Raw genomic sequence first — 24030 nt, forward strand, 5'->3', positions numbered from 1 at the left:
CAATATTAATACAGGTCCTTCTCAAAAAATTAGCATATAGTGTTAAATTTCATTATTTACCATAATGTAATGATTACAATTAAACTTTCATATATTATAGATTCATTATCCACCAACTGAAATTTGTCAGGTCTTTTATTGTTTTAATACTGATGATTTTGGCATCCAACTCCTGATAACCCAAAAAACCTGTCTCAATAAATTAGCATATTTCACCCATCCAATCAAATAAAAGTGTTTTTTAATAACAAACAAAAAAACCATCAAATAATAATGTTCAGTTATGCACTCAATACTTGGTCGGGAATCCTTTGGCAGAAATGACTGCTTCAATGCGGCGTGGCATGGAGGCAATCAGCCTGTGACACTGCTGAGATGTTATGGAGGCCCAGGATGCTTCAATAGCGGCCTTAAGCTCATCCAGAGTGTTGGGTCTTGCGTCTCTCAACTTTCTCTTCACAATATCCCACAGATTCTCTATGGGGTTCAGGTCAGGAGAGTTGGCAGGCCAATTGAGCACAGTAATACCATGGTCAGTAAACCATTTACCAGTGGTTTTGGCACTGTGAGCAGGTGCCAGGTCGTGCTGAAAAATGAAATCTTCATCTCCATAAAGCATTTCAGCCGATGGAAGCATGAAGTGCTCCAAAATCTCCTGATAGCTAGCTGCATTGACCCTGCCCTTGATGAAACACAGTGGACCAACACCAGCAGCTGACATGGCACCCCACACCATCACTGACTGTGGGTACTTGACACTGGACTTCAGGCATTTTGGCATTTCCTTCTCCCCAGTCTTCCTCCAGACTCTGGCACCTTGATTTCCGAATGACATGCAAAATTTGCTTTCATCAGAAAAAAGTACTTGGGACCACTTAGCAACAGTCCAGTGCTGCTTCTCTGTAGCCCAGGTCAGGCGCCTCTGCCGCTGTTTATGGTTCAAAAGTGGCTTTACCTGGGGAATGCGGCACCTGTAGCCCATTTCCTGCACACGCCTGTGCACGGTGGCTCTGGATGTTTCCACACCAGACTCAGTCCACTGCTTCCTCAGGTTCCCCAAGGTCTGGAATCGGTCCTTCTCCACAATCTTCCTCAGGGTCCGGTCTCCTCTTCTCGTTGTACAGCGTTTTCTGCCACATTGTTTCCTTCCAACAGACTTACCATTGAGGTGCCTTGATACAGCACTCTGGGAACAGCCTATTTGTTGAGAAATTTCTTTCTGGGTCTTACCCTCTTGCTTGAGGGTGTCAATGATGGCCTTCTTGACATCTGTCAGGTCGCTAGTCTTACCCATGATGGGGGTTTTGAGTAATGAACCAGGCAGGGAGTTTATAAAAGCCTCAGGTATCTTTTGCATGTGTTTAGAGTTAATTAGTTGATTCAGAAGATTAGGGTAATAGGTCGTTTAGAGAACCTTTTCTTGATATGCTAATTTATTGAGACAGGTTTTTTGGGTTATCAGGAGTTGTATGCCAAAATCATCAGTATTAAAACAATAAAAGACCTGACAAATTTCAGTTGGTGGATAATGAATCTATAATATATGAAAGTTTAATTGTAATCATTACATTATGGTAAATAATGAAATTTAACACTATATGCTAATTTTTTGAGAAGGACCTGTATATATACAATATAGAAACCCAAATAGCTGACTCAGTGGAATACATTGGAGTAGCAGCAGCAAACATAGTGTGCATGTCACAACATGGTTATAGTAATAAGTTCTCAGACATGGGTCTATATTATTTCAGCAATCAAAGAAAATAAATAAGGATCAAGGTAAATACAGGTCCTTCTCAAAAAATTAGCATATAGTGTTAAATTTCATTATTTACCATAATGTAATGATTACAATTAAACTTTCATATATTATAGATTCATTATCCACCAACTGAAATTTGTCAGGTCTTTTATTGTTTTAATACTGATGATTTTGGCATACAACTCCTGATAACCCAAAAAACCTGTCTCAATAAATTAGCATATCAAGAAAAGGTTCTCTAAACGACCTATTACCCTAATCTTCTGAATCAACTAATTAACTCTAAACACATGCAAAAGATACCTGAGGCTTTTATAAACTCCCTGCCTGGTTCATTACTCAAAACCCCCATCATGGGTAAGACTAGCAACCTGACAGATGTCAAGAAGGCCATCATTGACACCCTCAAGCAAGAGGGTAAGACCCAGAAAGAAATTTCTCAACAAATAGGCTGTTCTCAGAGTGCTGTATCAAGGCACCTCAATGGTAAGTCTGTTGGAAGGAAACAATGTGGCAGAAAACGCTGTACAACGAGAAGAGGAGACCGGACCCTGAGGAAGATTGTGGAGAAGGACCGATTCCAGACCTTGGGGAACCTGAGGAAGCAGTGGACTGAGTCTGGTGTGGAAACATCCAGAGCCACCGTGCACAGGCGTGTGCAGGAAATGGGCTACAGGTGCCGCATTCCCCAGGTAAAGCCACTTTTGAACCATAAACAGCGGCAGAGGCGCCTGACCTGGGCTACAGAGAAGCAGCACTGGACTGTTGCTAAGTGGTCCCAAGTACTTTTTTCTGATGAAAGCAAATTTTGCATGTCATTCGGAAATCAAGGTGCCAGAGTCTGGAGGAAGACTGGGGAGAAGGAAATGCCAAAATGCCTGAAGTCCAGTGTCAAGTACCCACAGTCAGTGATGGTGTGGGGTGCCATGTCAGCTGCTGGTGTTGGTCCACTGTGTTTCATCAAGGGCAGGGTCAATGCAGCTAGCTATCAGGAGATTTTGGAGCACTTCATGCTTCCATCGGCTGAAATGCTTTATGGAGATGAAGATTTCATTTTTCAGCACGACCTGGCACCTGCTCACAGTGCCAAAACCACTGGTAAATGGTTTACTGACCATGGTATTACTGTGCTCAATTGGCCTGCCAACTCTCCTGACCTGAACCCCATAGAGAATCTGTGGGATATTGTGAAGAGATAGTTGAGAGACGCAAGACCCAACACTCTGGATGAGCTTAAGGCCGCTATTGAAGCATCCTGGGCCTCCATAACATCTCAGCAGTGTCACAGGCTGATTGCCTCCATGCCACGCCGCATTGAAGCAGTCATTTCTGCCAAAGGATTCCCGACCAAGTATTGAGTGCATAACTGAACATTATTATTTGTTGGTTTTTTTGTTTGTTATTAAAAAACACTTTTATTTGATTGGATGGGTGAAATATGCTAATTTATTGAGACAGGTTTTTTGGGTTATCAGGAGTTGTATGCCAAAATCATCAGTATTAAAACAATAAAAGACCTGACAAATTTCAGTTGGTGGATAATGAATCTATAATATATGAAAGTTTAATTGTAATCATTACATTATGGTAAATAATGAAATTTAACACTATATGCTAATTTTTTGAGAAGGACCTGTACATAGAATAGCATAGGGACAAAATGAGGCCAAAGTCTGTAGCCTATGAATCCAGAAGGCCTCCCTTTGCTTGAGAATTTGAATGTGATTGCCCACTCGACGAGGTCTAGGGACTTGTTCCAGAACCTGGAAACGTAGTTGCGATATTGTGTCTCCAGCTTTAGAAAAGTGTAAGGGAAGAGGCAACCAAGTCTTGCCACAGCGAATGTTGGAGTTATAGATTGCTATACGATCTCTAACATGTGTCATTTAGCCCATGTAGAGGGGCCAGCAGGGGCATTTGATAATGTAAACCACGAAGTTGGACTCACATATATAATATCCGTCGATAGGGTTGAATCGTTATATGTCGCATATTTAACTTGTTTGCTCTGAGCTGATGTAAAGGTACCGTCACACATAACGATAACGTTAACGATATTGTTGATTTTTGTGACGTAGCAAAGATATCGTTAACAAAATCGTTATGTGTGACAGCGACCAACTATCAGGCCCCTGCTGGGAGATCGTTGGTCACTGGAGAATGATCAGGACTATTTTGGTCGCTGATCTCCCACTGACATCGCTGAATCGGCGTGTGTGACGCCGATTCTGCGATATCTTCACTGATAACCAGGGTAAACATCGGGTTACTAAGCGCAGGGCCGAGCTTAGTAACCCGATGTTTACCCTGGTTACTATTGTAAATGTAAAAAAAAAAAACACTACATACTTACATTCCGGTGTCTGGTCACGTCCCTCGCCTTCAGCTTCCCGCACTGACTGAGGTCCGGCCGTAAAGCACAGCGGTGATGTCACCGCTGTGCTCTGCTTTACGGCCGGCCGGCGCTCACAGTCAGTGCGGGAAGCTGAAGGCGAGGGACGTGACCAGACACCAGAATGTAATTATGTAGTTTTTTTTTTTTTTACATTTACAATGGTAACCAGGGTAAACATCGGGTTACTAAGCTCGGCCCTGCACTTAGTAACCCGATGTTTACCCTGGTTACCCGGGGACTTCGGCATCGTTGGTTGCTGGAGAGCTGTCTGTGTGACAGCTCTCCAGCGACCAAACAGCGACGCTGCAGCGATCGACATCGTTGTCTATATCGCTGCAGCGTCGCTTAATGTGACGGTACCTTTACCTACATGTAAATAAAAAGAAATTGCTTCATCATCAGAGTGTGTGGTGAATTTGATTACCTAGATGTCTCAGGGGCTAACAACTTCCTTCCATCTGCATCTTGCCTTCACTACTGTGTGCACACCAATTTCTCTCTATTGATATGGTAAGAAGCAACAGGGAAAACACAGTAGTTCAGGATATTTTTGGAATTTGTCTAGAAAGTAGACTACTTCTTTAGAGCTCCTGTTGAGGTCGATCCTCAAAGCCCAAGGTCCAGGTTGGCCATGGACGTCAGTCAAACAGACAAGTGAGACACACGGGAAACGGGTAGTTGAATCACTGGAGGCCGCAAGCAGAGAGGAGACTGGAAAGCAGGTAGCAGAGGTACTGGAGACCACAAGTAGACTGGACTCAGGAACACTAAATACCTTAATACCAAGATATAGGTGTGTGTCTTGGTCAGCCTTATATAGGCCCAGGCAGACAATCAAATGGGAGTACACCGAGCCACCTGCAAAGCCCTATGTGGAGCACAAAATAGGTCCGTGGACTGTGGTGAGGGGAGCATAGCCCAGATCTGGGACAGGTGTGTAACAGCTAAAATGTTTCAATTCAAAATATTAAAGAGCACCCCCAAACTAACGTCTTTAAATAAAGTGATTTCTTTATAAGAAACAAGATCTCTCATGTTCCACTATCTCTTTGCTTAAAAGGTTGTCTCAAGTTATCAATCAGGTGTGCTCAGCTCCACTGTTGGCGGGTTCCTGATTGCCAGGGGTAGCACTCTTCTGATTGCTTGATAGAGATAGTGGCACTGTCATACTGTTGGTACAAACTATGTTCTTTTCGATGTTGCAAGCAGAGGCTGCCTTCTTTGAAGCTGCCCAGAGACAGTGAAGAACTGCCAGATTCAAGTTCCAAAGCAAAGTGCTTGAAAACGCTATGGTCCTGCTCTAGGAGTCTGGCAGCAGATGTGGTCTGTAAACTAAGCAATAAACAGTAAACTGAAAGACTAGAAATCTCTCCATTCTTAAGTACAGATTTTTAACAAGTAAATTGCAAAGTTGCTTGATTTTACAAGCACTTTGCAGTTTTCCCCATTCATTATACTGAGACAACTCCTCTAACCGTAAGCTTTGAACACCTTATGATGACGACCTGGTAATCCTGCTTAATTCTAATGAATTTTGCAGTAAATTACAAAATGTGTTGATCAAAGGACCATATTAATTGTAGGTTTTTGCCTCTGGCTATGTAATCCATTAGAGGTAAGTTTTCTAATCTATGATCTGCTGCTGAAAACAAGTCTTCAACATCTCAGACCGTTGCAGCGTTACAAATATAATTTCTGTTTTTTTTCATAAATGGTTTATTGGTGGAGGAATATGGACAATTGTAGGGCAAACTCAATGATGACCTTATGGGACTTCTGATCAATATAAACCAGATCACTTTTTGTACTTTGTGTATTTTAGGGACATTTACTACTGCTGGCCTGCAATAATGGATTTTGGAGGATTTGGATCACTGATACTTACTTTTTGCATCACATGCCTAATTTTTCTCATCATGTGGTTAGAGAATAGTAAGCGAAAGAGGTTACCCCCTGGACCAACTCCACTGCCTTTTCTTGGAAATATGCTACAAATAAACATGAAAGAATTGCCCAAGTCATTAATAAAGGTGAGGACAATGCCATTTCTTGTGTATGACTGATGTTTAGGATCATTGTCCTCCTAAAAGATGAACCTATGCCTCAGTCTCAAATCTTTTGCAACCTCTAGCAGGTTTTCCTCCAGGATTGCCCTGCATTTAGCCCCATCGATTTCCCCATCAACTGTGGCCAGCTGCCCTGAAGAAAAGCCTCCCGGCAGCATGATGCTGCCACCACCATGTTTAATGGTGGGGATCGTGTTTTCAGGGTGACATGCAATGTTAGTTTTCCACCAAATCGGTTTGCATGAAGGCCAAAAAGATCTACTTTGGCCTCTACAGAGTAAAGCACCTTCTAATATATGCTAACTGCATCTCCTATATGGCATGGGGAAGAAGATGCTCTGATCAGATGAGACCAAAATAGCGATGTCCAAACTACATGCTCTTCACATTAATCCAAACTAGTGGATTATATTGCGTAATGCCATAAGCACTGATTCCCCGCATAGTGATAAGTACAAAAAAAGAGTTCAAGAAACAGAAGTGTAGCTTTGGAGAAACTGTCATTTACTTGTACATCATCTTAAAGACTAAATGTTTAAAAATGTTTTCTTATAAACTGTTCTCAAAAATCCAAAGCTTATTCCATAGGTATGAGCTATTGAGATATATGTACAAGAAAAAACAAAGCCTCCAGTGTGAACATTGACAAACTCTATACATAGAAAGACTTTAATATACATATTGTCTTCTTTCTTTGCTATAGCTTGCCAAAATTTATGGAGATGTATTCACTGTTTATTTGGGTCCCAGGAGAGTGGTCATACTTCACGGATGTGATGCAGTTAAGGAGGCGTTAATAGACAATGCTCACATCTTCAGCCAAAGAGGGAGAATTCCTGCTATTGAAATTTTGTTTAAAACTTTTGGTAAGTATTATATCTTAGCATCCATTCTTTGATTGCAGGCTATAGATGGAATTTGTGAATTAAAATGTTCCTCTCGCATATTCAATCTCTTGTTTCAATAGGAATTATTTTAAGCAATGGAGAACGCTGGAAGCAGCTCCGTCGCTTTTCCCTCACTACCCTGAGAAATTTTGGAATGGGGAAAAGAAGTCTTGAGGAACGGATTCAAGAAGAAGCCCAGTACCTAAAAGATGAGTTTAGCAAAATGAAAGGTTAGTAAGTAGAAACCTAACAAGAGACACTTCCTCTGGAAGAAATGCATGATTTTGACAATGATATTGAAAAGAGATGAGCAAATCAATTTGAGGCAAATCAAATTTTCAAATTTCTGAATTCACAAAAAAAAATCAGATTTGCTAGAACCTGATATTTTTTTTAGAATTTGATTCACTCAAATCAAGCAAAATAATTGCCTTCTGATTTATATTTTTTTTCTTCATGGTCCAGAATGAGTTCAAAAATTGAAATGTAATGCTTATCTTAGTCTTTAGCTATCCTCATGCAGCAGCTCCCCACAGAGGTCTTCACTGGATCACGTCCGCCTTTCACCTTCCGTCTTCTAATTTATCTTTAGTCTTCTTTACTCTTAAAAACCTATGGTGCTCACCAGTTCTTTTGAGAAACATTATGACTTCACTTGACACTTGAAGATGAGCGGATCGATCCATGAAGGACCAAGTTTGAGTAGAATATCCAGAAATTTGTGGTTTCATATGAATTTGAACATTTTGAGATTCTATTTGCAGTTCACAAAAAAAAGTTGGCCAACACAATTTCCCACACTGCTGAAGTATCAGAGAGCAGTCAATGTCTCTATGTGGGGCTGCGCAGGCCTCCCCATGATGCCCTGCAGCTATCTAACAGACTATCATACCTTGTACAGTGGTGGTCAGTACCTAGTTCTTCACAGATTAGTGGTTCCCAGTGGAGCACAATTTGTAAGGCAGAGTTGTTATCCATCCCCAGTGACACTGAGTATGTATCTCTCCTGTAGAGTGCAAGCTCTTATGATTAGTGAGGTCCTCTCTCTTTTTCTCTGGTAACTGTAAGCTCCTATGGTGAACTGAGTCATCTGTCTCTCTCTTGTAGAATATAAGCTCTTGAGATCAGTGTGGTCCTCTCACTTCTGTAGGGTATAAGCTCTTATGATCAGCAGGATCTTCTCTCTCCTCTAGAGTGTAAACTCTTATGGTCAGCAGGCTCCTCTCTTTCTCCTGTATAGTGTAAGTTCTTATGATAGGTGGGACACTCTCTCTTCTGTAGCATGTAAGCTCTTTATTAATCAGAAATCAAAATTTTATGAAAAATTCAGTAAAGTCAGCAAATTTGAATTCCAAAAGATCTGCTCATCTCTATTGAGGTCTAGTCAGCACCAGGGAAGCCAAAGAGTGAATAATTGTAAAGATGCAGCCAGAGGGAAAAGTCTATGTGAGGTATTAGCGCTCCATCAGAAAAACTGAACACCAGGAGTGGACACAGACAGAAGAGGGCCCCTGGGCAAGAACAGTTCATGGGCCGTTTGCAGTCCAAATAGCTCATCATAATGCACAATTTGGAAGTACCCTTACATCTACATACTGTACAGGTTGCACCTATGGTATGTCTGTTCCTGGTTTTAGACTATAAAGAGAGAAAAAATAAGAAATAAATAGATAGCAGATAATACGTAGTCAACTGGCACATAATTTTAACCTTTATGATAAAAAGCGGATGCACATGTCTTTATATGTTTTTAACCTTTTCCCAGGCCGGCCTTGTGATCCAACATACTTTTTGACCCTGGCGGTTTCCAACGTGATATGTTCCATTGTTTATGGTGAACGTTTTGAATATGAAGACAAGAAATTTCTTAGACTTCTTGCATTGATAAAAGATACTTTCTCTACAATAAACTCCAGAACAGGACAGGTAAGCCACTTTCTTCTGGATTTCTTTTCTAGATTCATTTTCTCATTTACATCTTTCATGTGAAAGGAATTTTTAAGGGATCTGAAATTTTTACAGGAGTTCTTGGCATTTTCAGTATTTGATCATATCTTGGCCACGCATGATGGCAAAGAGTGCAAATAACCACTAGGCAGACTGAAGCCAATCGTGGTACAAAAGTAAAGCCACAAAAGTAATATTTAAAATCAAAATTAAAAAAAAGTAGTAATTAAACTAAAATATACTAAAACTAGCTTAAAATACATAAACATTGACCGGTAGTTACCTAAAAAGCAATGTAGTAGGCTGCGTTAAAAGATTTTTTATGATGTTGGTAGATAAGCTAGCTCATGTGTTCCCATGATGTCTTAGAAAATGAAGAACAGCCCTCACTGCTCCCAAATTTGTGATTCAAATATGTGTCACAACTTTTGTCCACAACTTTGATGCCAATGTTGTAATTACAAGAGGAGACTTTTGTCAACTAAAACCTTTGGGACTATAGCATCCTAAAAAATGCAAAATAGGTGGAGATGGTTTCATCTGGTTGTCTTCAGCAAGTTTTCAGAGTATTGGTTTTTCTCTTTTTTTACAGCTACTTAACTCATTCCCCCAACTCCTTAACAAAATTCCAGGACCACATCAGAGAGTATACCAAAATGTAAAAGCTCTGAAAGCATTCGTACAGGATAAGGTGAAGGATCATCAGGAGACACTGGATCCAAACTGTGCCAGGGATTTTATAGATTGTTTTCTTATCAAGATGAAGGAGGTAAGGAATTTATCATGGGAATAGATAAAGTTAGTGGGGAGTATTTAAAAAAATATTTAGAATTAAGAGTCCTCAGTGGTTGATACCTTTTAATGGCTAACTGAAAAGATGGTAACAAATTGCAAGCTTTCGAGACTACTCAGATCTCTTCATCAGGCTAAGACTAAAATAAATTCTGAAGAATCACATATTTATGCACAACACAGCACAGACAAAAATGTATCTACCTGTGGCAATACATTTTTGTCTCCCTATTCATAACATTATGGACATGAAATTACTTGTGTTAAAAGGTAGCTTCAAATCTCAGAGATACAGAAGAGTCTGGGAATATAAACTGATGACCATTGACAGTCTTAATGCAGGAATAAATGTGTCGCACGGATTTATGTATTTTTACATCAACTAAGGAACTTGCCCCTCAGACTATGAGGGGTCATCACAACAGAGACCCTAATCAGAGGACAATAAAACAATTCTTATCTAAGAGCTGGCCCAATATTTGTGGACATAACTGTTTATCACTCATGGTAATTCTGCTTCATGTCACCTGTCTTATCCATGGTTTCCCCCCCTTTTTTTCTCTGTGCTATGTTGTGCATAAATATGTGATTCTTCAAAATTTGTTTTAAGGTACCGTCACATTTAGCGACGCTGCAGCGATCCAGTCAACGATCCCGATCGCTGCAGCGTCGCTGTTTGGTCGCTGGAGAGCTGTCACACAGACAGCTCTCCAGCGACCAACGATGACGGTCCCCTGGTAACCAGGGTAAACATCGGGTTACTAAGTGCAGGACCATGCTTAGTAACCCGATGTTTACCATGGTTACCAGCGTAAAAGTAAAAAAAAACAAACACTCCATATTTACCTTCCGCTGTCTGTCCCCTGGCGCTCTGCTTCTCTGCACTGACTGTGAGCGCCGGCCGGAAAGCACAGCGGTGACGTCACTGCTGTGCTCTGCTTTCCGGCTGGCCGGCGCTCACAGTGCAGAGAAGCACAGCGCCGGAGGACAGTCACCGGAAGGTAAGTATGTAGTGTTTTTTTTTTTTTTTACTTTTACGCTGGTAATCACGGTAAACATCGGGTTACTAAGCGCGGCCCTGCACTTAGTAACCTGATGTTTACCCTGGTTACCAGTGAAGACATCGCTGAATCGGCGTCACACACGCCGATTCAGCGATGTCTGCAGGAAGTCCAGCAACTAAATAAAGTTCTGGACTTTCTGCACCGACCAATGATGGCACAGCAGGATCCTGATCGCTGCTGCCTGTCAAACTGAACAATATCGCTAGCCAGGACGCTGCAACATCACGGATCGCTAGCGATATCGTTCAGTGTGAAGGTACCTTTAGTCTTTGCCTGATGAAGAGACCTGTGTAGTCTCAAAAGCTTGCAATTTGTTACCATCTTTTCAGTTAGCCATTAAAAGGTATCAACCACTGAGGACTCTCAATTCTAAATATTTTTCTATCTACTGGCTAACACGGTACCAAGATATATATCTTTCCTGTATCAAAATGGGGAGTATTTGTAAGTTTTTGACATGTAAAATGAGAAATAGTAGTGATATACAGAACTGATTTTGTGAGACAGCCTTGAAGACTTTGGAGAAGTGCTCATATCAGCAAGCAAAAGCACTGAGCCCTTACAAGATGCTGTATGAACCTATAGATTTTCCACTGCGCCCATACACTGCACATACTCATGCAGAATGCACACCAAACCATATGACATGTAAAGGGTATGCAACGTGGCGCGGGGTGGTAGCCATGGGCAAGTTACATGTCTTCGACGCCCCTGGCATTCTACATGAAAATAGGGATGCTGGCTGTGTGTGTTCATCCTGTTAGCTTGGTGATCCATCTCTCCAGACTGCATGGTTAGATAGAGCAGGCCAAGACAAGATATTAGGGAATGAATTGAGGGAGGCCAAAGTCCAACATTAAACTTGTTTTTACTGAACATGACTTTGATGCAAACTATGTACATCTGGTAATAGGTTTCTTCACAAAGGTATCTCTTGCATGGATCAGGCATGAACACTTCTCAGTTATATTTAATAACTCTTTCATTTCTATTGCACTTCATGCTCTTGCATCTCATAATAATCCAGCAAACAATTATGGCAGACTTTGTCCTCCCATAAGATGGTTGCATGGGTCGAAGTGTAATGCTACGGCCACTCCCTGCTACTTTCAGTTCCCAACTGACTAATGAAGACCCCTTTGCTTGAGGTACGTCAATATGACTCCTCACTAAAACCTTGAACGTCATCTGTTCTCCGTAGGAGACTTTAAGTCCCAATATGGTGACTATTGCTTCCTTTCAGTACTCACAATTGAGTTCCCTTTCACTGTAGTACACTAAAGTTCTGCTCATACAATTCATTCATGTTTAATCCCCTTTAAGTGGGTGTTCTACTCTCCCTGGGTTAAGTTCTGTACCGTTTAGGTGGCCTGTCTGGCCTGATTTCCAATCGCTCAAAAGTCTCTGTCAAATCTCTCCATCCAATATCTCTTCTCATTGCATTAGTCCTTAGGACATATTATCTGATGTCATGTGGTCTTCCCTCTTCATACACAGCACACTATAACATGTCAGTCTACAAGCTGTAGGACCATAGGTCTGTCTCTGCTGAGCGGAGCTCCTACAGACCAGATAGACGCTCCTTATCAACTCATTAACTGCATTAAAGACAGCTATCTTGCATAGTCACCTTTATAAAAGACTCCTATCCACAGACTCAATTAATCAGTCAGACTCTGACCTCTACAACATGGGCAAGACCAAACAGCTTTATAAGGATGTCAGTGTTTTTTGGAAAAAATGTGGTCAATTTAACCCTGCTGTTTTGTTCACATTTACTATACACTTGTACTGTTCCGGGTCACTATGACCCGGCTTATTAAACCTTGATTTTAGACACTCTAACTCCATTTTTTTAATACTTTTTGCTTACTAGACTGTTTGTGAACATGTTTGGTAGTAAAAAAAAAAAAAGAAAAATGAACTAGAAATCTTTTTTTTTTTTTGTTTTTATTCTGAAAAAACAGATCCATCCAATGAGCAAAACGAAAATAGAAAACTGCACATATTTTGTAAAAACAAAACAAAACAAAACAATCAAATCAAACATTTTGTGATAAAAAAATTAAAGATAATAAACATTACAATGTGAATATATTTACATGATCATATAAATTTACGGATTCTTGCATGAAAAACAATACACATGATTTTTGCATAGAAATGTTTTACAGCCAGAACATGTTATACTCGTCTTGTTGTCACAAGTAGAAGGGCAATAGCTGCATCTTTTTCTTTTGATGCCGGAAGAGGCCATGGGGGTAGAAGCACACAGCTGCTCTCCAAAGAAACTGAAAGGTAACATGTCTGGGCTAGCATATGTGTACTGATAAGAGCAGAGAAGATAAGAACCCTTCTGAAAACAAGCAGATAAGCAAGGAAGACAGACTTACTTAGCAAAAAAAAAATATTTGCAAGACTTTACAGCTCAGCTTTACAAACAAAAAACGTCTTAGACAGCGCGTTCTGAGCAGTCCGTTCTGCGCATAATATACATGTGTAGTGCACACCTAGTGATCTCTCCGGATGCACTCTACATTTTAGAATAGACTGCGCACCAAAAATAATCAATATAAAGCCATTTTTATGGTGCGCAGATCTCAATGCATACCCCCGGTAGAGCGCGTGTACGACCCCATTGAAATAATTTAGGAAATAAATCAATTGATATATAATAGTAGATGCAATAAATAGACCCAACTGAGGTTATAACTCCTTTATTTCACTGAAAATATGGCCTCACAGCTCTAAAAAACGATGTCGGGTCACTATGACCCGAACACAACAAGTGTAACTTTTTGCGTGTAGCAAAAAGTAAACGAAAAAAAAAAAAAATACTCATAGGTAGGTCCCCCCAAATGAGGAAAAGTCAAGGAGTCTCAAGTTTTAGAGACTTATAGAAAAAAATCTACAGGGCCGCAAAAAGTCTGTTCGGGTCACTATGACCCGAACAGAACAGCAGGGTTAAGGAGCGCTATGGCTATAGAGCACACTGCAATAGATTAGTGGTAAACAAATCTTTTATTAAACCACTACGCTTTTCGGCAGCGGACTGCTACCTTCCTTGGGTGGATTTCCTTCAATTAAAAAACTTTATCGCTATATTAAGGTATCATGACCAAAGCCTTTTTATGGTGAGTTCATTTTTTTGTTTTTACTTTTTTCAGTCCACATATTTTATTTTTGCTGGACAAAACCAGTTTTATTGTTTTCCTAAAATGATCCTGATTGCTGATATAATTTCATTTCTAAGGAGAAAATTGTCAACAGGGGTGGATTAAGGGTAGCCAGGGCCCCGGGCTGTTCACACACTGTGGGCCCCCCCGGTCATGTGACGCGGGTCATGTGACGGGGGTCATGATATACCCGAACCAGATTATTCCAGAAAAAGGGCCGGGCCCTACTGTACTGTAACCTAGGAAATATTTGTTAAAATCTGCAATACAATTTAGGTATATCTTGACCAATAATATCACATACAAGGAACAAATACCACGGCACCATGACCAGACCACAAATTACAACCACAGTGATCGAATAATAGCACATACAAGGGACAAATACCACCGCACCATTTCCAGACCACATATTACCATACCTCCCAACTTTTGAAGTTGGGAAAGAGGGACAAAGTTTGCGGCTCGCAACGCGCGCCGCAGCAAATTTTGGGACACACCTCTGACCACACCCATTCACTAGTCACACCCATATCCATGTCTCAACCACACCCATTTAGCACTGCTGATCACACTGTTCATAAAGAATAATTATAAAAAAAAAATATGGCCACACAGTGCTCGATACTGTATAATGGCCACACAGTGCTCCATACTGTATAACGACCCCACATGACCACATGATGCTCAATACTGTATAATGGCCACACATGATGTTCCATACTGTATAATGGCCCCACATGATGCTCAATACTGTATAATGACCCCACGTGATGCTCAATACTGTATAATGGCCCCACATGATGCTCAATACTGTATAATGGCCACACAGTGCTCCATACTGTATAACGACCCCACATGACCACATGATGCTCAATACTGTATAATGGCCACACATGATGCTCCATACTGTATAATGGCCCCACATGATGCTCAATACTGTATAATGACCCCACGTGATGCTCAATACTGTATAATGGCCCCACATGATGCTCAATACTGTATAATGGCCACACATGATGCTCAATACTGTATAATGACCCCACATGATGCTCAATACTGTATAATGGCCCCACATGATGCTCAATACTGTATAATGACCCCACATGATGCTCAATACTGTATAATGGCCCCACATGATGCTCAATACTGTATAATGACCCCACATGATGCTCAATACTGTATAATGGCCCCACATGATGCTCAATACTGTATAATGACCCCACATGATGCTCAATACTGTATAATGGCCCCACATGATTCTCCATACTGTATAATGACCACACATGATGATCAATAATACTGTATAATGACCGCACATGATGCTCCATACTGTATAATGGCCACACATGATGCTCCTTACTGTATATTGGCCGCACATGATAATGGCCACACATAGCTACTCCTACACACGCGGCTGCGCTCCGTAAACTTTGCATACACTGCTCCGCTCCGTACACACGGCTCCACTCCATACATCTCATACACACACGGCTCCGCTCCGTACACATTCAGCTCCGCTCCATACACCTCATACACGGCTCCGCTCCATACACCTCATACACACACGGCTCCGCTCCATACATCTCGTACACACGGCACTACTCCGTACACCTCATACACACACCGCTCCGCTCCATACACATTGCACACACTGCTCCGCATACCTTGCACACACACAGCTCCGCTGCGTACACCTCATACACATACGGCTCCTCTCCATACATCTCGTACACACACGGCACTACTCCGTACACCTCATACACACGTGGCTGTGCTCCGTACACCTCATACACACACGGCTGTGCTCCGTACACCTCGTACACACGGCTCCGCTCCGTACACCTCGTACACACGGCTCCGCTCCGTACACCTCGTACACACGCGGCTGTGCTCCATACACCTCGTACACATGGCTCCGTACACCTCTTACACACGACTCCGCTCCGTACACCTTGTACACATGCGGCTGTGCTCCGTACACCTTGTACACATGGCTCCGTACACCTCTTACACACAACTCCGCTCCGTACACCTCGTACACACGCGGCTGCGCTCCGTACACCTTGTACACATGGCTCCGTACACCTCTTACACACGACTCCGCTCCGTACACCTTGTACACATGCGGCTGTGCTCCGTACACCTTGTACACATGGCTCCGTACACCTCGTACACACGCGGCTGCGCTCCGTACACCTCGTACACACGCGGCTGTGCTCCGTACACCTCGTACACACGCGGCTGTGCTCCGTACACCTTGTACACACGACTCCGCTCCGTACACCTTGTACACATGCGGCTGTGCTCCGTACACCTTGTACACATGGCTCCGTACACCTCGTACACATGCAGCTGCGCTCCGTACACCTCGTACACACGCGGCTGTGCTCCGTACACCTCGTACACACGCGGCTGTGCTCCGTACACCTTGTACACACGACTCCGCTCCGTACACCTCATACACACGCTGCTCTGCTCCGTACACCTCGTACACACGCGGCTGCGCTCTGTACACCTCATGCACACGGCTCCGTACACCTCGTACACACGCGGCTGTGCTTCGTACACCTTGTACACATGCGGCTGTGCTCCGTACACCTTGTACACATGGCTCCGTACACCTCTTACACACGACTCCGCTCCGTACACCTTGTACACATGCGGCTGTGCTCCGTACACCTTGTACACATGGCTCCGTACACCTCGTACACACGCGGCTGCGCTCCGTACACCTTGTACACACGCGGCTGTGCTCCGTACACCTCGTACACACGCGGCTGCGCTCTGTACACCTCATGCACACGGCTCCGTACACATCGTACACACACGACTCCGCTCCATAGACCTTTCACACGCTGCTCTGATCCATACACCTCGTACACACACGGCTCTGCTACATCCACCCTGTAAACACCTCCTGACCTCACATACGCTGCCTTACCCTCCTCCGCCGCCATGGCAACCAGCAAAGTCCTGTACACGGAGGTCCTCCTCCCGATCATGTGACCCCTGACTCCTCCCATCCTGTGACCTCATCACAGGTCCTGTGCACAGAGCAGCCATTATGTGGTGTGCTGCTGTGCAGGCCTGGTGCAGGGACTCGGAGCTCTCAGCTGACCGGCTGATACACGCACCTCCCAACCAATGCGGGCCCCCTCTCTCTGCCCACCGGGTCCGGGGGCACACAAATGCCGGCGGGCATTCAGACAATTAGTGGAGGGTCAATCTGTGCGGTAGCCCAGGGCCCCCCCAGACCACTGGGCCCTGGGCTACCGCCCATATTGACCTTCTGATAATCCGCCCCTGATTGTCAATAACAGGTAAAATAATCGGTCATTTTCTGTTCTAAAGTACTTAGGTAAATGGTGAAGTCAATAGATGTTTGATGGGTATGACCGTTATTGGAGCAGATAAAGCAAAACATTTTGAGTCACAAAAGCTCCAAAGATGGATTTCTTCAAAGCTTACAAAACATTTGACATTCTATAAAATATTTGATTGCTTTTAGATTACCAGTACTTGTGTTGTGATAGATGGGCTGATACTAGGAATTGATAATCCTCAGAACCTGAACAAAATAAAAAAAAACATACCTCTGTATCACTACATGTCTAAGGATTAACTTCTCTGTGATATGATTAATAATATTGCACATACATAAGTGATACATACTCCATGTGTTAGATGCCTCCATTCAACCTTTTTTTTTCATTTGTACCCATAGGAAAAAGGAAACCCTAATACAGAATTCCATTTTGACAACATGTTTGTCAGTGTTTTGAATCTCTTCTTTGCTGGAACAGAAACCACAAGCTCTACGTTAAGACACGGCTTAAGAATGTTGCTCAAGCATGCTGATGTTCAAGGTAGATGTATAGAGTAAGATGTATAGAAAATGTGTTTCTACTGGAGACTCTCCATTCATGTCTATGAGAGTGATGGAGGTAACTAGCCACTATCCAAGAGTATCCCATAAACACTGAAAGGTGCCGAAGTGATGGTGCATGACCATTTGTTCTACGCAATCCTGAAAGCAGTGAGGAGGAATGGGAGATCTGGATACCAGATTTAGAGATTGGTGGTGTCCCAGTAGTAGCACTCTTAGGCTGGCCATATACATTAAATGGCTGTAGGCTCAGCGATGCTTCGGCCGGTCATTTGGCCGACAGCCATCTCAGTCGACTCGCCCATAGACAGGAGCGCTCGTTTGGCCAAGCGCTCCGGTCTTTTTTTGAGAAAGCTACTAACTGACATGTCGGCCAGTGACTTACCTCCAGGAGAACAATGCAATCGGCAGTCCGAAATTGGGCAAGAACTATCAACATTTCTCCCGATAAATCAGTCGATGGTGCTGCCAAAAACAATAGACCATCAGACAAACCTGTCAATATCAGCAGGTTCAGCCGACATTAGTCTAAAGGTACCATTACACTGAAAGATTTACCAACGATCACGACCAGCAATAAGACCTGGCCGTGATCGTTGGTAAGTCATCATGTGGTCGCTGGAGAGCTGTCACACAGACAGCTCTCCAGCGACCAACGATGCCGAAGTCCCCGGGTAACCAGGGTAAACATCGGGTTACTAAGTGCAGGGCCGCGCTTAGTAACCCGATGTTTATCCTGGTTATCATTGTAAATGTAAAAAAAAAAACACTACATACTCACATTCCGATGTCTGTCACGTCCCCCGCCGTCACCTTCCCGCACTGACTGTCAGCGCCGGCCGGCCGTAAAGCAGAGCACAGTGGTGACATCATGACGTCACCGCTGTGCTCTGCTTTACGGCCGGCCGGCGCTGACACAGTCAGTGCGGTAAGGTGACGGCGGGGGACGTGACAGACACCGGAATGTGAGTATGTATTGTTTTTTTTTTTTTTTACATTTACAATGGTAACCAGGATAAACATCGGGTTACTAAGCGCGGCCCTGCGCTTAGTAACCCAATGTTTACCCTGGTTACAAGTCACACACGCCGATCCACCGATGACAGCGGGTGACGAAATAAAGTTCTTGCCTTCTAGCTCCGACCAGCGATGTCGCAGCAGGATCCTGATCGCTGCTGCGTGTCAAACACAACAAGATCACTATCCGGGACGCTGCAACGTCATAGATCGCTATCGTTATCGTTCAAGGGTTACTCAGTGTAAAGGTACCTTAATGTATTTGAGGGTTTTTAGCAATCAAACATTGATCCCTATCTTGTGGATAAATGATTAAAAGCATTCATGAAAAAGTCCTTTAGGTCATGTTGAAGGCAAGAGAAGTGCTGCATTGTGCACTCAAGAATAAACAGTGATGGAAATCTTAACAGACCCTCCATCAGAAAGCCATTACTAAGATGGGAACATAGCCTTGGTCCGTAAGAAGTCTTCAACCCCATGGGCAAATTACTTTTTGCCATAAATGGTTTTCTACATTCTGCAGAGAAACAACGAAAGCCAGTTTCATCAATAAGCCACTGCTCTCAGGTGACATCATGTCACTCACTAGATTTTCTAGAGGCTAGCACTATTATTGCAATTAAATAAAATTGTCTCCTGTCAAACCAATCTAATCAGTTTTTATGAAGAGGTAAGCTATAGGCTGGACCACAGTGAGTCATTGGACGTGGTATATCTCGATTTTTCCAAAGCGTTTGATACCGTGCCGCACAAGAGGTTGGTACACAAAATGAGAATGCTTGGTCTGGGGGAAAATGTGTGTAAATGGGTTAGTAACTGGCTTAGTGATAGAAAGCAGAGGGTGGTTATAAATGGTATAGTCTCTAACTGGGTCGCTGTGACCAGTGGAGACCGCAGGGGTCAGTATTGGGACCTGTTCTCTTCAACATATTCATTAATGATCTGGTAGAAGGTTTACACAGTAAAATATCGATATTTGCAGATGATACAAAACTATGTAAAGCAGTTAATACAAGAGAAGATAGTATTCTGCTACAGATGGATCTGGATAAGTTGGAAACTTGGGCTGAAAGGTGGCAGATGAGGTTTAACAATGATAAATGTAAGGTTATACACATGGGAAGAAGGAATCAATATCACCATTACACACTGAACGGGAAACCACTGGGTAAATCTGACAGGGAGAAGGACTTGGGGATCCTAGTTAATGATAAACTTACCTGGAGCAGCCAGTGCCAGGCAGCAGCTGCCAAGGCAAACAGGATCATGGGGTGCATTAAAAGAGGTCTGGATACACATGATGAGAGCATTATACTGCCTCTGTACAAATCCCTAGTTAGACCGCACATGGAGTACTGTGTCCAGTTTTGGGCACTGGTGCTCAGGAAGGATATAATGGAACTAGAGAGAGTACAAAGGAGGGCAACAAAATTAATAAAGGGGATGGGAGAACTACAATACCCAGATAGATTAGCGAAATTAGGATTATTTAGTCTAGAAAAAAGACGACTGAGGGGCGATCTAATAACCATGTATAAGTATATAAGGGGACAATACAAATATCTCGCTGAGGATCTGTTTATACCAAGGAAGGTGACGGGCACAAGGGGGCATTCTTTGCGTCTGGAGGAGAGAAGGTTTTTCCACCAACATAGAAGAGGATTCTTTACTGTTAGGGCAGTGAGAATCTGGAATTGCTTGCCTGAGGAGGTGGTGATGGCGAACTCAGTCGAGGGGTTCAAGAGAGGCCTGGATGTCTTCCTGGAGCAGAACAATATTGTATCATACAATTATTAGGTTCTGTAGAAGGACGTAGATCTGGGGATTTATTATGATGGAATATAGGCTGAACTGGATGGACAAATGTCTTTTTTCGGCCTTACTAACTATGTTACTATGTCTCCTCCCCAGTAGAGTTTACCCTGCCTGCTGGAGAAAGCTTGCTCAGTTTAGTGTACTGTTAGCTGGAGGAATGGTTTGTTAGAGACCTGTCTTATGTTAGGCACTAATCACTTTGTTTTTTGTTTTTCAGATGAATATCTCAGGGTAGCAGAGTGTAATTGTGCATTCTGTTTCACCCTTAAAGTGACTGAGAGTACAGGCTGTAACTGTTCAGTCGTGTTCTCTTGCGTCGGTATGGCCGGACTAAGGTACTCTGACAGGTCAATGCAGGTAGTAAGCCAGAGGTCTGTAAGCCAACTAGCACTTGCCTCCCACCCCACATAACTGTTGTTGCATAGAGAAGAGGATAAAGGAATCCAGAACTTCAGGACACGTAACTATAACCCTGTAATGAGCCCGTAAACACCCTTCCACCATCTCCATCTTTTCCCCCCTTTTTCTCCATGTTTTTGGGGTGGTGATAACAAAAGCTGCATATGGGGCAGGTGCTGCTGCTGGGGGTCCTACTCACCCAGCTTGTTCCTCAGCCTTAGTGGCTCAGGGTTAAACTTGCAAGGAGTGGAGCATTACAGTGATGCTGGCTGGATTGCAGTATCTATTGTAGGTGGGGTCTTGACATATGGCATGGTCGTGGGAGCGCTCGCCCATTTTGCAGGTGGGCAGTTGCAGCCAAACAATGGGCTGAATGTTTCCAGCCAAATAGCGGCCATGTTACTCTTGGCCGAACGGAGAGGCCAGGCTTGCAGCCTATCAGGGGCAGTGCCTCAGCCTGCCGGTTTCCTGTCCCCCTGGCTCCACCGATTACTATTCCAGGCTTCAACTATGGCGCTTTGAAATAGTGTGGGACACAGGAGCACCTCGGCATCTTCCTCTTTGTGGGTTAGTGTGACGCCCAGAAGACCGGGATACCCAGCACCGGACCAATGGAGTCTGTCTCTTGAGGGGGATGTCACGGGTGGCTTGACCCGGTGCTGTGGCCTCAGGCAATGCACAGTGTAAGGGGTATCATGAGGGGACAGGCACTTACTTGATCAGCAGCAGGTTCTCCCAGCGGTGACGATCCTGATCCTGGATAGATGGCTATTGTCCAAATGAAAGACTGAGGCACTGAAACGTTTAACCAGTTTACTTTAACATAAAAGGATTTACAACGAGTCCTGTCACCGGAGTCTGTATGGGAACTCTGAGTTACTTTGACCCTGCCGGGGTCTTCGCCTCTTATTGTGCGCAATTTCTGTGTGGCCCTGCTGCTGTATGTGAACTGGCTGCCGGCCCAATCTGTCCCCTCCGGGTCCTAGTTCGACGGGCAACCCGAGTCCTTTTATCGGTTTACCCCCTCTGGGAGTACCGCTGAACTCTGTGTCTGTTGCTGCGTCCGGCCCTAGTGAAGCTGATATCACCTCACGTTTTTCCGGTTGCTGTATTATATATAATGAATACAGCCACGGATCCGGTATCCGTCTTTGCGCCTGTTCTGGGTAGTGATTAATGCTACCCGGTTCTCACAATGTCCTTTTTCTCTATCCCTCTTCTCCTCAGGCCGGTGATTTAGGCCTGGTAACAGTCACAGGGCTGTTAGAGATTCAATTGTATGACCTCTCACTATCAGCTCCTTGGCCCAACTGCCATTTCTTCTCTCAGACCAGAATGGATCAAGGGGAGTCTCTGGAGCTCCCCCTTCTGGCCGGAGGTGGTAGTGCAGTCTTGCTATTTTAGTATTTGTACTTACTGTCAGTAACTATTTTTGTGGCAAATACCCCTAGGGGTGCCACATTCCCCCTTAGTTAAGAACAGTACTCCGGGACTGTGGGACAATAACATTTTGAAATAACAATTAATATGTACAGAGTCTTAAAAATGAAAAGTTACAAAAACCACTCAAGGAAACAAAAATAGAGTTCTGTAAAAAGTCACTTCAAATAGCGTCCATTAATACAGTTCTATCCTTGAAGGTATTAGGAACGGCACTGTACTTAGTGTCCAGGAATTTAGTTCCATTTTTCCAACGGAGTTATCAATATAAAGTCTAAAGAAAGTTCAAAAAGAGCAAAAAGCAAAGTTCAAAAAGCAGTCTTTCCGGAGCTTTGATTTAGTGCCTCCGGGCTGATAAAAAGTTCAAGAATATGCAATAAGTTCATACAGACAAGTCTCTGTAGGCACTGGGCTTAAACGTTGCAGACTGATAGCAATGACTATACTACATTTTCTGTTTAACTATATACGGCATAACATATATACAATTCACATTATGAGCTTTATAGTTGGTAATCTGCATACCTGGCCGGTAATTGACCCTGGGTACTACGCTGTGATCTACGTAATAGCGGTGTCTCTTCATGTGGTGTACTACTGTCTACTGCGGATGTAGTATCTGCCCGCTCTGCTAAAGATAATTCCACGACTATGGAGTTGGCAAGTCCACCGTGAATGGGATTACTCTGACCAGGAATCTGTTCTTCCTGGCCTGGAACCTCCTGTAGTACGGGGTCAGCCTCTTCCTGTCTTGGGACTTCTGGTATTGGGTTCGGTGTTGGGTAAAAGGCCACCATGGGAACCACTACTGCACCATGGTATGTTAGTAGGGTTTTGGGAAAGTCTCCTATAGAGGTGTGATACACTTCCTCTTCTTTTTCCTTTACTGGTTGAACCTGTATGGGTTGAATAACTTCTGGTTCTGGCTGGACAACGTCTGGCTCTTTCAATGCTTCCGGACATAATTTAAGATTGTCTCTTGACACTAGTACAGATGTTAAGCCTCCGTTTTTGCTAATGAGACACATTTTAGGATTATCCACTCTTGTTGGTAAAACTGTGTAGGGTACGGCTTCCCACTGATTGTCCAGTTTATTGGTTCGACGATTTCTCTTGAGCACTTGGTCACCCGGTCTTAATGGGGTCGCTAGAGCATTCTGGTTGAAAGTTCGCTCTTGTCTTTCTCTAGTTTGCTGAAGGCTTCTTTCCACACTCTCTTGCACTTGGCGATACTGCTTTTGCCGTAGGATATCCCAATTAGAGTCGTGAACTTCTGCGTCTGGTTTCAGAATTCCCATTTCTAGATCGATTGGTAATTGGCCGGGTCTTGCACGCATAAGGTAAGCTGGGGTGCAGTTGGTGGAGCTCACCGGGACAT

At 43.4% G+C, this 24030-nt stretch overlaps 1 protein-coding gene across 1 annotated transcript in view; it reads left to right on the forward strand.

Moving 5' to 3' along the window:
- LOC138661781 (cytochrome P450 2G1-like) overlaps window positions 1-24030 on the forward strand; it is a 59861-nt gene that overhangs the window by 1658 nt on the left and 34173 nt on the right. The window contains exons 2-7 of the mRNA XM_069746692.1: window positions 5983-6190; window positions 6930-7092; window positions 7194-7343; window positions 8879-9039; window positions 9653-9829; window positions 17820-17961. Coding sequence (XP_069602793.1) covers window positions 5983-6190; window positions 6930-7092; window positions 7194-7343; window positions 8879-9039; window positions 9653-9829; window positions 17820-17961 — 1001 coding nt within the window. The remainder of the gene's footprint in view (window positions 1-5982; window positions 6191-6929; window positions 7093-7193; window positions 7344-8878; window positions 9040-9652; window positions 9830-17819; window positions 17962-24030) is intronic.

Source organism: Ranitomeya imitator, chromosome 2 (assembly GCF_032444005.1).
Source record: "Ranitomeya imitator isolate aRanImi1 chromosome 2, aRanImi1.pri, whole genome shotgun sequence".
NCBI classification, from domain to species: domain Eukaryota; kingdom Metazoa; phylum Chordata; class Amphibia; order Anura; family Dendrobatidae; genus Ranitomeya; species Ranitomeya imitator.